A 15929-nucleotide genomic window follows, 5' to 3' on the forward strand; every position below is an offset into this window, starting at 1 on the left:
CAAACTATTTAGTATGTAATGCACATTAAAGCTATTCATTTTGCATCTTGTCATCCCATGCCAATTTAAATTACGGTTAAATGAAGATACCTAATTATTTTACCCAAAGGACTGATAGTAACGAGTAGAATGTCACAGGGCAAGCAAATTCCTGGTGAAACTCCACTGAAATTAATGGAACTAACCTAATTCACACATAAAATAATACACTGGACAAGAAATCATGTTGTATCTGCAATCTCGGAAACATTAAAAACAATGTTTAATTCCCTCCGTGGCTGGTAAAGCTGTTTACAATTTGGGTATATTGTGTACACACATAGCACCAAAATAGAAAACAATGCTAAACTGTTCTTGTACGTATGCAGGTGTTTGCATGGTCCCCTCACAAAATGATACCTTACGTAAAACTTGTTTTGAAATAATTCTACCTTGGGGCCAATCTGCTTGCTTATCATATTTTCTTTAGGTTTCATTCACTTTCTTTTGGGAGCTATTAAGAACTTTAATCATCCATATCTCTGAAGTATTTATTTCTTCTTTGAGGACTGATTTTAAAGTCAGTTGGCACTCTAACTGCTCAAAAAGCAGAGTATTTTAAATGTTTTGTTACTATTCCCTGAGAAGCTCAATTCTGTAGTCCCTTCTTAAGGCAATAGTTACAAGAGGTGAATGAAAGTTCATATAATAACTAAAGTAAAATATTAATTTATCACTGTTGGCAGGCTATTGTAATTTCAATGGCTGTTAAAAATAATCCTCATTCAAATACATCCCATTTTCTTAATATGGACATTTCTTCCAACAAAAGGAACATATTAAAACATGCAATAATGGAAGCAAAATAGTTTTTGTACTATTTTTTCTTAGTTTCAAATGAACTATAAGCAACATTCTTAATGAAACACTCTCCATATTCACACAGATCATAAATACCTTCTAATCTAAAATTAATTGAACATAAAGTATCTGCAAGTGTATGTAAAAATTTCACAACGATCTTTAATTTATATTTACACTTAGCATTTTGCATATTAAAAATTGAACTGTTGGCACCTAGATACTAAGGAGACACGGCACCTTGCACTGAGATTTCACATCACCCCTAAGACTGGGAATGGTGGAAAGGGATACAGAACTAGTTACTAGTAAATGTATTGCCTCCAGCTTTTCTCCCTGTCTTACAAGCAAGTACATTCTACTACTAGAAAGTTTCTCACTGTGGATGGACTTACAAATTGATGTAAGCAATACAATAAAGAATACAAAAGATACAACATGCTATAATAAATACCTAGAGCTGTAGAAATTGAGATTTGTTTTTAACGCTACCTTTATTGACCCATTCAAGTGGCAAAAAGGGAAAAGCTTAGAAATTTTCTACTGAACCCAAAATGGCCAGGCAATAGGCACAAAGTTCAGACTGGGGCAGTGAAGAACAATGCAAAGGGCAAAGAAGAGACCGTGTTTCATGCCTAGCAGCTGAATTTATGAGCTGGAAGGAGTCTCAGAGGAGTTCTTATTAACAGTAAGTACTCCAAAAATTCAGAGTCAAGCCTTGCTCATCTCAGTCACACAAGAAATTGCTCTGAGATGCAGTGACACATTTAGCACGAGTTGGTTTGCATGACCAGGAAGGGACTACTAATAACTCTTTAAAAATTAAAAAATCATATTAGGCTATCTTCATAGTGGACAAGTGATCTATATGCTGCGAGCGATTTAAAGTTTGCTCTGTTCCAGTTCACATTATAAACAAAAGGAAATTAAAAGGTAAAGATAAAAAACAGATTTAAATATTAACCCAACCAGGAATATGAAAAGCTCATGTGTTACTACATCAGTTTACTTCACAGCATTTCAAAATTAGTCCCCCGCCCCTGGAGAAAAGAGTTTACTTGTTGCAACAAAAGTATTAGAAAAGTCAGTCTAGGAATCTGAGCCATAAAGATTGAAAAAAGTTAGCGTATCTTAGCGTGGGAAGGATCCTCTCAGTGGGAGCAAGGATCTCTGTACATGAGGGCTGACGTCAGTGGAAGTGGGAGGGAAATGGTGATGGGGAGGTTTGTCAGGGAAATGATTGAGGATGGTTTCAGTGGCAACAGGGAGGAATCAAGAGAGGGCTGGATGGCCTCAGTGGAAGTAGGGACAGTGCATGTGGGAGTTTCAAATGCAGGGAGAGCTCATGTGTTCCAAGGGGAAGGAATTACCAGAACAGGCAGGAAAAGAGCAGACAGCTTAACAAACTAAATAATGTGCAGCTACATGCTGAAATGAGATCTATTTCGGCACTAAAGGTACAATTTAGCATACAGCCTGCTATATGCAGAGTTATGCAACCATTGATTCACAGTGACTGCAATACTAACTGGCAATTTCACAGGTTTCAAATGAAGAAAACTTACTGGCTGTAGTGCCACGGATTTAAACTGGTTGTCCTGTATCAGCTGCTAAATCAAACGGTTGTTCCAAATTTAGCCCTGCAGGCTTAGGCCTACTTTTAATTTAAAATAAGGGAAGTTTGGATTCACTCTCTGATCTCCTCGCATCCATATTTGCAAAGTTCTGTTAAATATACATGAGAAAGAGTTATACAAGAGAAGAGGAAGGAAATCTCACACACGTAAAAGAATAACAGGGTAAAATAAATGGGCAATATACGTGCTAGATTGTATGTTAATGCATTGTAGAAGAGTGACACACAAACATGATGATGGGACAGCATTTGCTTACAAACACCCAAGACAGTTTTACACGGATGCTCACTAAGTCCTTATATCATGGCAGCATTTACTCTGCTTGTGCTATATGTTAACCAGAAATATTACTCTAAAAGTATTTTAGCAGATTTCTGTAAAGTTAAATACATTGAACTACAAAGACATCCGAGGAAGAAAAACATAACTAAGACATCAAAAAGACAGAATATAACAATTCTGAGTCTACTCTTTTGAGACTTTAAGAGACTAAAAATCCTGGAAACCTCTTCTTTACAACAGTACTGTGCAAGTTTCCTTTAATATTCCTAACATAGCACTATATAATCAAACTTCAGTCACTGTTACTGAGTCTAAATCTTGCTCATCTTTCACTGGTAAAAGTACAGATTTTGAGCTGTGGAGTTTACATTTTGAAGATTAAAGGAAAGGTTTTCATGGCAGATTCACTTTTCACATATGGCACTTATTCCAGGCTGCTCAGAAATTTTCAACTGAATGGCACATATAAAATTACTAATTAAGGAGGGAGATACAGGTGACACTATCAGATATGATCTATTATGAAGCTCCTCTGTTATCTGCATGCTATCACCATTCCTATATATACCCGGAGTAGATATTACTGCATATATCTGTGCGCACACATGCACTTTCAGAACCACTCTGCAAGCTTCTTATGGATAAAGTTAGGTTTTTCAGTATTAGGAAAGAACACGTAACTTTTCCAGCTGCGCTTTGTGAATGATGCAAATCACAAACCATAGCATGATGACACTACACATTCAGAAAGTAATCCTCTGCAATTTGATCAGCTGAAAGATCTAATAACACAAAAATATAACCACAGAATAAATCTAGAGGCTAATTAGCAAGATATACAATGCCATTTTATAGTTAGCATTAGTTACTTCTTTTTATGACACTTTCTGATTTGAAAAATACGCACTATAGCTAACAAACTGATTCAATAAAAGTCACTAAAATACAGCCTATCGTATGTATTTTAACAATCAATGCGAATGCCAACTGAAGTGAAAATTTAAGATTTACACATGGGTCAAGTTTTGTTCTTAGCTCTCACAGAGGATTTTTTTGGCTTTATTCTGTGCATATACAATGAAAAAATGTGAATGAGTTTCAATTACAGTGCCCTGGACTGATGTAAAAATGCTATTGAGGCACGTTACTGGTTATTCACACAAATTCTGATTACAATACCAATGGCCAAAGCACAAAAGGTATGAAGCATCTTCTGTCTATTGAGGGTATCCCAGGACCAGAACAGGCATATGCTACACCTCGTAGAATAACAATAATTTGTAGCACCACACTACTTCTCACAGTTTTTTCTCAGACCAAAATCCTTTTAACTTCAAAACTGCATGATATCCTGCCCAAGGCTTCTTTTGGCTTCAATGATTTCAAGCTCCTCTTCCTTATCTTCAACATTTTCACACTTTGTTTCTTTCTAAACAACTTCACTGTACTGTGAAGAGAGAAACTGCAATAGTATGACTCTCTTTCCGGCACAACTTCCAAGACAACATGGTTAAACTCTAGCACAGTAAAAGCTATATGATCATAAGATATATACTGATGATAAAAGCACAGAATAAAGTACCATGCTGCTTTATATCTGAGGAGTATTACAGGATTTTACACATGCAAATCATGAAGATGTGATATTCAGATTTTGCATTAAATTTGTCACAGTGTTCTACTCTCACTTTGCAAAACTCACTGTTTTGCAGAAATGTGCTTACAGTAATGACAAGGGTAGGATATATGACTGAATAATAAAAATCAGAATAATTGCCAATGAGATCGCAGTATGTATGTGAACCAAAATCAACCATAAAGCATCTGGCTTAATTATACAAACCTAATAACAAGTAGTTTTTACAAAGTTCCTGATATCAAACAATAAAATAAAACAAAAATAAGTCTGCTTCCTATGCATGCTTATGGAAATGGGTTTCAAGGTTGTTTTCCTTCCCACCTCAAGAAGCACACAGAAGACAAAATCATACAATATAAAGAATATTTTCATTTAAAATTTTTAATGGACAATTAAAAATTAGGATAGCAAAAGAGCTGTCAGGATTCTGATGGTAACGTAAATTTCCTTACTGAGGTTACCAAGATTTCATAAGCATGCCTTTAGTGTGTGAACTGTGCTCTAAAGTTCAGTTTCCTGCACAGTATTATTAACATGGAATTTTAATGTAACATTATTCACATTCATGTTCTGGTTTAGGCATTGTTAATTCCTTCTTCAACTCACTGCATACAGAATGTGTCCACATTTTCTACAGTTTCTAAAAAAAAAAAAAAAATCTATGAACTGATCTAGAGTAAGACAATAGAACAAATTCACCCACAATACTGAAGAAAATTATCCCAGGTCAATGCTCTAGAAGCTGCCTTAATAAGTATATAAAAATTCTAGGAAAATTGCAAATTATTAGAGTTTCTGTGAGCCTGCAAAATAGTTGACATTTTGGTAGTTCCTGCCTGCATCTTGAGCCTATATCTTATATTTACAGCATGTGTATCTCAGTTCTTATCACACTAACCCAGAGCAGATCAGCCATGTTATATAATATCCCTGGGAAGCTACAAATGAATTTTTTTTAATTTGCAATTACTTGTTTTTACAAAAAGAGACAATTCTCCAAATAAGAAAAAATAACGAATAACCAAAAACTATAGTATCAGAAACTGAAGTGTAACCCATAAACAAGTGGCAACCAATGGAAAGTACAGAGACCAGCAAGCACTCGGCACCTCTAACTCTCTCACTTGAAAAAAACACAGATTACAATTTTTTTTCAGTATGGGTCTCTCTCTGCATGTAGGCCTTCTACTGTACTCCATACAAAAGTATACACACTAACACATACACAAAAATACTCTAGAAAATATCCCATTTGCAGCAACAGACAAGGTCAACAAGTTGTTAATGAAATCAGCACCCAGGAAAAAAAAAACGCTGTCCTCTTCTTTCAACTTTCTGACTGGAAGGAAGAGGTATGCAAATTCATCAGCTCATCTAACTGATCGCTTCAGACTGTGATCTGCCTTTGTCTCGAGAAAAAGGCAAGCACAAACAGCAGCAGTGCACAACTCAGTACAAACAAACATGTAAAATACACAAATTAGCGTCAGTGCAGTTCATGCATGACAGTCCCACCACAGACAGGCCCTCTGCATTCACGAGACTCGCACCCCTGGCTCTAACGATTGATGAGGACAATTACACCCTTCTCCTTCGCAGCACTAAGAAAACTTGTTTTGTGGAATGAAGAAGGAGGCTTGGGAGCATCTATAAAGTTGCTTCATGAGACCGATTAGTTTATAAATGAAATAGTGCAAGCCAGGAAAAGCTCCCCCACAATGTATTACTGTATTATTACTTAGACAGGGAGACTCCTTGGGTTAAATCGCTACAGCCAGCTCCTGTTTGAGAGAAACAGTGCTTACGTTTAGCACCCTTTTTACCTTAACACTGGATCTGCTGGTCTGAGTCTCTGCCTCCATGCTCTGGCTGTTCTCCCTCTTGTCTTTCTTAGAGGAATTAGTCCTCACCTTATAAGTGGATGTGTTGGAGGATTTAATGAATAATCCTGGGACAGGGTTGCCTTGCTGTTGTTGAGACATGGTTGTGTTGGTCTGGTGAGGAGAATTGCACTCCTCCGACTCTTTGCTACTGTGATAGACCACTCTGCTGTCAGAGATGTGGATGCTTGGAGCACAGCCCATGCTTTGTGGCCACCTGGGGAATATTTCTAAGTTGTATATATATATATATATGTGTGTGTGGATATATATATATATCTTTCCGTTGGTGTTTTCCCTCTGCTTAATTTTTTGTTAACAGGTTGAATCTCTTTCCCGTGTCTCCGCTACACTCTGAAGCATTGTCATCGGTCCCTTCTACACCACCAGCAACGTGTCTGTTCTCCGTGTCCTCCAGGAAACGGGTCCTTTTAGCTCAGGAGTGGGTTGGGGAGGGGAGGGAAATCAAGAACTGGTCGACTTCATCTTTTCACAGATTAATTTTTCTAAGCCATCTGAGAATCTTGGTAGGGTTTTCTTTCCTTCTGGGGAAGAGGAAGCGGGGAAAAAAGGAGGAAAAAAAAGCAAAAGTAAAAAATAACAAAAACCCCCAAACTCCACGACCACACGCGCGCACCCCCGGCGCCCTCTCGGGCTAGGCGCTCGGAGCGGCCGGGGGCACTGCACGGCGCATTTTCCACCTGGGTTTGCACAGCGTTACCGATTAACCCGGGTGCGGGCCGGGGCCGGGGGGCCGCTCCCCACCTCGTCCCCCGCGCTCCCCGCCAAGCAGCGCTTACTCCGTACGTCCCGCTCGGTGCTTTGCCGTGCTGCGCTGCGCTCGGGGTGTGCTTTGCGGTTTGTTTGGGGCCGAGCTGGAGGCGGGGGGGGGGGGGCAGAGTAGTGGCGGCGGCGGGGGAGAGCGGGAGCAAAAAATAAAAATGAAAAAGCCCCGCCGCCCCGCGGAGCCGGGTGCGCTCCTCACGCCGCGCGGCGCATGTCCCGCGCCTCCTCCCGCTCCGGGGCGGCGGCAGCAGGCGGCCGCCGCGGCGGTGACATTCAGGTCCCTGCCGTCGGAAGGAAGAGCCCCCCGTCAGGCAGCGCAGCGGCTCCCTCGCCGCCGCAGCGGCATCGCGGGCGGCGGGGCGCGGGCGCCCGGCGCGGCGCAGCACAGCAGGGCCGGGCCGGGCCGGGCCGAGCGGGCGGCGCTGCGGGCAGCCCCCTCAGCGCCCGCGCCGGGGCGCCGGGGCGAGCGGCGGCCCTCGGAAAACCAGGGCACGGCTCGGAGGGCTTCCCGGAGCCGCGGGAGGAGCCGGCGCGGCTGGCGGAGGCATCAGAGCGCCTCCATGTTGGGGGGGATTTCTGGTCAGAGAAATGATGCGAAACGGCGAGGGAGAAAGAAAAAAAAGGGGGGGGGGAGGAGAAAAAAAGCAAGAAGTAGAAGGAAAACGATCCTAGCGTCCCATCTCCGCGGAATGGACGGCAGCGGCGAGAGCTTTAATTCCCAGGGCCGTGGTGTCCGCGCCTTGCAGCAGGGAAATGCCTCTCCTCGCAGCCTCCTTCGCTCGCTCTGCGCCCGTGTTGTTATTATTGATGTTCCTCGGCAGCGGCGGCGGCGGCGGCGCCCGCGCCCCTGCCCCCGCCCGCCCGCCCGCCCCAACGGCCGCGCCGCTCCGCCCGCCCCTCCCCCCGCCCGGCTTCCCCCCGCCAGCGCTGCCCCGGCGTTTGACAGCGGCGGCGGCGGAGCCAATAAAAGCACCCGCCAGCGCTGACCTCCCGCCCGCGCTGGCGTCAATGCAAATGAGCCGCCGCGGGCCAATGGCGCGCCGCGCCGCGGCTCCGCCCGAGCGAGCGAACTTCAAACCGCCGCGCCGCGTGCGCCCGGCCGGGCCGCCGGCGGCGGGAAGGGCCCCCGCGAGGCGCCGGCGACGCCCGCCCGCCCGCCCGCCCGCGCCGCCGGGCTGGAGCCTGCGCCCGCCGGGAGCACGGAGCTCGGCACCGGCCTAGCCCCGAGCGGGAGGAGGGGGCAGGACGCTGCCGCATCACGGGCTGATCCAGTCGAGAGCCACCAGCTAGGTCACGCGAATCATTGCACGCAGAATTAGGCTTGTTCAGGTGCCCGAAGAGTTAATTGTGCCAAACCGAAATGGTTGGTTTTCTTTAAACTGTAATTTCCTTGGTTTTGTTATTTTTCGCTTGCGGTTAATTAGAGCAGGTCATGAGGTTTAATACACTTTCACTGTTCTATAAATTAACATGTGCCTAACAGGGAACATGAAGCATCTGCCAGGGAAGGGGGAAAGTTTTGAAGCAGGCAATAAAGCCAGAAGCAACATATTTCAACGACAGAATATGAAGTTTGAGGCACTATTATGCTGGTGCAATGTTATACTACAGCTCTGGATTTCCGTGCCAATTATCTTTTCACTCTTGACTAGGGGGAGGGGGAAAAAAATCTATGTGGAATTCTTAACCTGGCACCGTTTGTCAGGATCAGAAGTTCACGCAAGCTGCACTGTGAATTGTCAGTACAAAGGCTAACCCTAGCAAGCCTGACGAAGCAAGCCAGCAATTTGCTTTTCTGTAAGGACACTCGGTTCCATTCTTCAGGAACAGGATGAAAAGCCAGAGCCCTGGCTCTAACTGCTCCGTCCCCCATGCTCATCTTCTTCAGTTCCAGTCATGCCAATTTTCCTGAAAATATTTTTGAAAGTAAAAGCTATGCAGAAACAAAAGATGGTGCTATGAGGAGGGCCAGACCTTACCATTTGGGAAATAACCACAAAATTCTCTAACATGGAGCTAATTGTATTTCCCTGTAATACAGGTGTGTTACGAGACTAGATACTCTGGAGATTAGGAGACAGTAGGCTAAAGCAATGCTAGCTGACTTAGCACTTTAAGAGAGAAAATAGTGTTTGAAGTAATACAGGCTTCAAAAGAATCAGTTCAGCTCTAGTTCAGATTCAATGTCAGACATGACATCTTACTGTAACACAGACTACATGCAACCCAGGGGGCTCACAAGAGCCCTGTTGTTGTTCCATATGTGCCTTTCACTTTCCTAGGTGTGTCAGTTTTAGCTCCTGCTAAATTTACTCTGAATTACTTGTAGAGCCGCCTCTTCAAGGTTCTGCTTTTTTTTCACTATTTGAGGAATGGCTCAAGGTGACAGCAGTTTAGGAAGGGCTAGATCAAACTTTAGATGTAGATGTGAAGAAAACCAAGTATCAGGGATGTGACTTCTGTAAATAAGCGCCAGTGTTTGAGGAGAAAAAATGATGCCTCACAGGAGGAAACTGTTCAAATTACTCTAAATTTGTATCATTAATGCTTTTTTGCTCCCTTGTCAAAATCGCACTGTTTCAAGAGAATACAATTCAGCATGAGGACTTCAGTGCATTCAGAACAGTCAACCTTTGAACAATACCCTAACTACATGAGAAATGCCATAAGGTAATAATTAAAAGCAAAATATACAGCTAAGCACTGAATATGACAGCAAAAGCAGCAAAAAAGCTCTTCATTTATTTAAGTGAAAGCATCACTTGCCACAAATACGAGCACCATATGAGGTTAGGAGATGCAAAGCTGATGGCCAGTGCTTTTGAGAAACGTGGTTTTTCATGATGACCACAGTACTTGCACTGTCAAAATCCTTTTATTTACTTCTAGTAATTGCTAGGGTTAAAGGCTAGAAAGCAAAGCCTTTCCTTCCTTGGTCTCTCTCCTACTGTGCAGTTTCAAATTACAAGCAATAGTCACATAAACTTCATCCAACCCATTAATTTAGTTGATCTATATAGCCTATTAGGACCAGAAAATGACTGTGGCTTCCTGTGCGCTCTCATCACGTTGGATACCTACTTAAGATAAGCCGTTAACAATAAATGAAGGAAAGGGCTGCATTAAACATACCTGCTTTAAACAGTGGGCATTTGTTTGGCAAAGAATCTTGTCCTCATTATTTCTCTATGTTTAACGTATTATTTATCAGATTCCTTTGCAAGGAACACACTTAAGTGCAGCTAGAAGGAGGCTACATGGGAAGAGAATGCCACAGCTCACACCAGTGCCATTAACCGCATGTGTGGGCTCTCCTCTTCAGCCTCAATGCATCTGTCAGCAAAAATTCTATTACACTTTATTTCTGGTGGCATTGGAGAAGCCAGAGACAGCAAAACTTCATTTTCAGAGCTTGACATTCAGTTTGCAGTGCTGACACCTACAGTTAAGCTTTCTACTTGTAAAATTAATTTGCAACTATAGAGAGATGAAATGTCTATTTCATGGTGTCTTTCTTTTAAATATTAGTATTAAAAAAAACAGATCTCCACTTTCCATTTTGGAAGTAAACAAATTCCCATTCAACCAATACCTGAATTTATCAAAATAACAGATAGGCAACTATTGGGGGAAAGCTACTTAGTACAGCATTACGTAATAGCAGTATGAAAAGACAACAAAGTTTACTTGCAGATATGACATACATGACCTCCTTGCTCTTTTTTTGAAAACTTCTCCATGCTGATCCTAGGCAAATTATTTCTGAGGAGTTCAACCTATATCATAACTTTAAACAAAAAAAGGCTCAATTTGCAAGTTTTCCACATGAAAATTCCCACTGCTTTGAATGGGAGGATGAGGTGAGCACAAAATGCCTGAATTATCTCTTAGTAGTCCAATAAAAGCCACTGAGAAATTTTCAGAGTTGTTGCTACACTGATGAAAATACAACTAAAGACAAAAAAATCTGTTTGAACAAATACTGGTGCAGGCACTGGCTTGTTTCTCTTCAGTTCAAAAAAAGTTGCTGCTATTTTTCATTGCCAATATAAAAATACTGTTGAAAGTAAGGCATTTACCCACAGTCTAGAATCAAGGAAAGGGCTGAAAACATCAAAATTGCATGCTAGTTGTAGTCATTTTTGTCTGTAGTATATTAAAACTATTCTATTTGAGGAAGAAGGGTCTTGTTCAAGCTTATTTGCCGAAGTGCAACTCAGGAAATGGTGGGCCCTATTATTTAAAAAATAAATAGTGCAAAAGAGCATAGGAAGAATGGGAGGGTAGACAGTGGCAGATCAGGGCTGTGGGGGAAGTGCAAGGTCACTACAGAGTCAGTAAGTGAGAGGTCAGAAGAGAATTTGCTGGAGGAGACAGCTGGGGAATGAGAAAGATTATTTATGGAGAATAAGATTCAATTTCATTCAGGATTGCAGAGTAAGAAAGAAGGCTGGGAGAGATCTTGAAATGATTGTTATCAGCTTGGTCTGTAGACAAGTGAGAGCTTGAGAGCTGTAGAAGATCAAAGTATTTAGAAAACAAATACCTAAGCTTAAAATTTAGAAGAAATTGAAAATTAAAGCATCCAGCCAGTTTCCCATCCAGCTCAGAGATAAATTACATATAATCCTGCATTTCTTGACAAAACAGTGAACCACAGACTGACTTCCAGGACTCCCTCTCTTCTTCTCTTGTCTGCAGTCTTCCCCCAAATTTCCAAAAACTAAAGCTTTCAATTGATATGCTTGGCAGCGTGTATTCGTTTCTCCCAGCCCTTGACCATTTCCCCTTGCACATCATCAGACTGTGCATGAGCACTAGGACAATTCACTCCTGTTAGTTACACAAAAACACTTAACGAAGGCCCAGAGCAAAAGTTTGGTGCCAAAATCAAATTCTGAGAATATTTTAGTGCACAAGACACTGGCAAGCAGAATTATGCAGAAGAAATGACAGACTAGTACCTAAATGAATAACACGTATCAATGTGCTCTGAAAAAAACGTCTGTTCAGTGATGGTGGAGCAAGTATGCCTGCAGTTCTGTGAACACAAGACTGCAATCCTCATATGAGATTATTGTGTGCTGCTTTAATTGTTTCTCCCCCAAAGTCAGCTGCATGTTCCAACTGTGTCTTCTGGCCTTCTGAAAAGTTAGGCAATCCTGTTCATCTCTAGGCCAGCAAAGGCAGCACTGGGGAGGAGGCAGGAGGAGGAACAGTGGAAAATGTGCCAGGACACAAACAGCTGAATGGACTCTACACTGGTAACTACTGATACATGCAAGCTGCGACAGAGCTCATCTTTCCAGACCAAAGAAAAGACAACAGAACCATATTCTGCTTTTGCCACAGGTACATAATGGCATTACAGTCCATGAGCAGGCCAGGGTATTCCTGCTTGCTTGTGTATTAAGGAACAGATATTCTAGAACGAGGAATTATCAGATGACAGGACACAAGTATAAAAATTGACCTGAGATAGATCATCCCCAGCTCCCAGAAAATACCGAAATAAAATGGCTTCATTTTCTCCATCACCTTCCTGATAGCCTAAAAAAACCTGAAAGCACTGATCTGAAGGCCTGGCAGGCTTTCTGACTTGCAGTTGTTGCATAATTCAGATTATAGAAAATAGACAATTGTATTACTTGGAAATCAGAGCCTTAAAACAGTCTAAGTCAGCAACTTTTTCAACTCTAGTTCTAAAAGCTTTTCAATATAAGGCCCAGATACTTCAGGCATGTGCAAGCTTCATCATCACAACTGGTACCAGAATGGCTTTCTATTTCACACCTCATACTCACTACTACCCAGTGATCAGTAGGATGGACATTCCATTTCTTGGAGTAAAATATACTCCCTTTTCTACTTTCATTGCCCTCTTTCCTGTCCCCATGATGTGCAGTTCCCTTTTGTGACCCCACCCTTTCCTAAAAATCTTTCTCCCTCTCTCTGTTTTCTTGCTTACAGTCTCTCATAGCTCTTACTGCTTTTTCCCCAAATCCTTTGCTCTCCTTCTCTAAGTAGTTTTGTCATCTTTCCCTTGTCACTCTCCCCTGTTGGATCAAAATCCTCCCATCCCACTACTCCAAAGTGAGTCTTTCAGTCAAACCCAAGAGAGAACCTTTTTGCATAACTGATGCAGAGTGGTGACATCTCTCTGTCCCCCCACCTTTTACTGCATATGGGGTTTCTGATGCTGCTGCCTTACAGCAAGTCTAACTAAAGCCTGATTTCAGAGGAGTGAGACATACACAGGGAAAAGGGTGAGAGCATGTTATCTCTGAACCTCTTCTGTCCCAAGGGAAGCTAACTTGGGTTAGAGTACACCTCTGGTATTGCAGATCTCTAGGCACCACAGGTATATGGGTCCTTGGACTGATCTAGTGCCAAAGCAGATTACAGGGCGCTTACCACCAAGTCAGTCTTGCAATTTTTTCTCTTCCTCACAGACCGTTCTGCCCAACTGCCTCAGGTCCTCACCACCTAGAGATGACCATTGCCTAAACTCTGTCTTTCCAATCCCTGAGCCTGCCCTGCCTAGGACACGCAGCACCCACTGGGCACAGAGGTTGCACTTCAGCAACCAGCTGCTCCAATGGTGCCAGCCCAAAAGCTCAGCAGAAAGGAGTGCTCTGCGAGCTGCCAAAGTCAGCTCCCACCGCCTGGCCTCTCCTTGAGTCAGCCAAATATGTGTGGAGAAGGGAGGAACAAAGTGCTGTCATCCCCACCCACTCCGCTGTAATTACCTCGTGGTTCACAAGCAGGATGATTATCTGGATACACAGTGCCATGCCGCCAGTTGTGACCACAGAGAATTAGCTCTTCCCCTCTTGGTGAATTTGCCCTTCTCTCTCCCTGTGTATTTTTAAGCTAACACAAATTAATTTAATGTGCATCCCATTCAGGTCCTCATTTATTAAATGAAGGATGAGCTCTCCCAGAAAACTGGGCCTGCATTAAATGCACCCATCTCCAGTCCTTACCTCCTAAGAGACTTACTGTCTGTCATCCATCTGCTTCCTAAGGTTTTTGGGCACTCCCTTAGCAAGCCAGCCTCTGGCCAGCCTAAGAACAGGGCCAGCTTCAGGACTCTTCAAACCCAGAAATTGGGTCCTGATGCTGTAACACTCAGCAACACATTGTGGCCTGGGATCCAGCAGAACAAAGTAAAAGAAAAACAGTAAAAGAAACAAGCAACCTGGCTCCTCCAGCAGTTTTACTGGGACACTCAAGCACCGAGGACTAGTTCTTAGTCTCTACAAGCCTGCCCCAGCAGCTAACAGGTCCAGGCACACTCAAGAAAGACTTTCATACCCATGGTTTTTCTTTCTGACTCTTCAGCTCCCTCTCCCCCTACATCTCCTCTCCAGGGCAGGCAGAGGGCCTGAGCTCCAGGACAGGGATCCCCACTGCCTCCAGCCCAGCAACCTCTTTCTTACCTGCTCCCAGTTAACCTGGGGTGTCAACAGCCAATAGCCTGGCACAAAACTGTGCAAAAGGGTTTGATCTTGTCTTGCCAATGCACTATTTTTTCTCCCTTATAACTTCTTAAGGGGGGCATTACACAGTGCCAAGCTACCCAAATATTTTACATAAAGAAATGGCAAAACCAGACACACAAAAAATACAATGGAAAACAATGAAAAACAGGGCTAGAAGCTGATCCCTGCAGTATGGCAGCAGTGGAAGCTGACACACTCTCCAAAATTACTCTTTAAGATAGGCTGTGCACCTGCAAGACAGACTGCTTTCCTTGATTGCTGAATTTATTATTTAAGGAGCAGATCACCATCTGTAGTCATACTGAGCAGTAATTTATTAAATATTCACAACAGCAAAAATCCTGTGTACTGACAGTGAGGTTTATGCTCCTAGATCACTCAGACATCTGAAAAATTCACCCTATAAACAAATATTTGAATATAAGACAGACAGCTGGACCCAATCTGAATACTTAACCAACTATTAAATGTATTCTCAGCCACATTACCTTAAATACTCAGTTATATCTGACTATACAGTGTCCCTGTCCCCAACTATTGATCTTTCTATTGAACAAGTCAGTATCCTTACTTGCAATATATGCAATAAGCTGAACCCTTAATTAAGAGAACCATACTCTACCATCAAACAGAAAAGCCAGAGATGGTTGTGCAATTTATTATCCCCCTCAAATGGGGTAATAATAATAATAATAATAATAATAGCCCAAAATTCCTGGGCTTTTCCAGGAATGTTTCACATCCAGTTCTTTCATTGTAGTCAGGCTCTGAGTAATGTCATTCATGATTCACATGATTTTTCCAACTGTATTCTTGTTTCTCTAAGCTCTCAAGGAAGTTACTTTCTCTGCCACTTGCCTGCATGCAGCTCTGCGTGCAGACAGCTGTAGGGAGGAATGCACAAGAATCCCAGCCACTGCAGTGCCATGGCACAGTGCTCATAGATCATGCTTCTTGTAAACTCCATTTTACAGCTGTCTGCACATGCAGCAGAGCAGCAGGAAGAGCAACACCACAAAAATTGCAAGAGGAGATGACAACTTTGGGGAGAGATAAGAAAAAGCAAACCCATCGGGGGGCAGGTGGAGAAACCAGACCGTGCAAGTTTTCTGGGGGGATAGCTATTAAAAAAAAAGATAGAGAGAGAGGGGGAGAGCGCACACTCTCAGGATGTGTGGGGAAGATAAATCTTTCAAGTTTTTGAAAAGGGGAAGGCAGCCCTTACAGGTTCACTCACCACAGCCCCAACAAATATAAATCTTATCCACATGGGCACCATCCTTCCCAACACACTCACCAGGGCTGGCCGCAATGCAGCTATCACGGAAAGATCTGTCATATTAAGCAGAACAGCACTTGG

At 42.8% G+C, this 15929-nt stretch overlaps 1 protein-coding gene across 1 annotated transcript in view; it reads right to left on the reverse strand.

The window, feature by feature from the left end:
- PDE8A (phosphodiesterase 8A) overlaps positions 1-7386 on the reverse strand; it is a 134393-nt gene extending 127007 nt beyond the window's left edge. The window contains exon 1 of the mRNA XM_062583408.1: positions 6222-7386. Within this exon, the coding sequence (XP_062439392.1) occupies positions 6222-6482 (261 nt within the window). The 5' untranslated portion in view covers positions 6483-7386. The remainder of the gene's footprint in view (positions 1-6221) is intronic.
- Between the last annotated feature and the right edge of the window lie 8543 nt (positions 7387-15929).

Source organism: Rhea pennata, chromosome 10, assembly GCF_028389875.1.
Source record: "Rhea pennata isolate bPtePen1 chromosome 10, bPtePen1.pri, whole genome shotgun sequence".
Classification (NCBI taxonomy): Eukaryota; Metazoa; Chordata; class Aves; order Rheiformes; family Rheidae; genus Rhea; species Rhea pennata.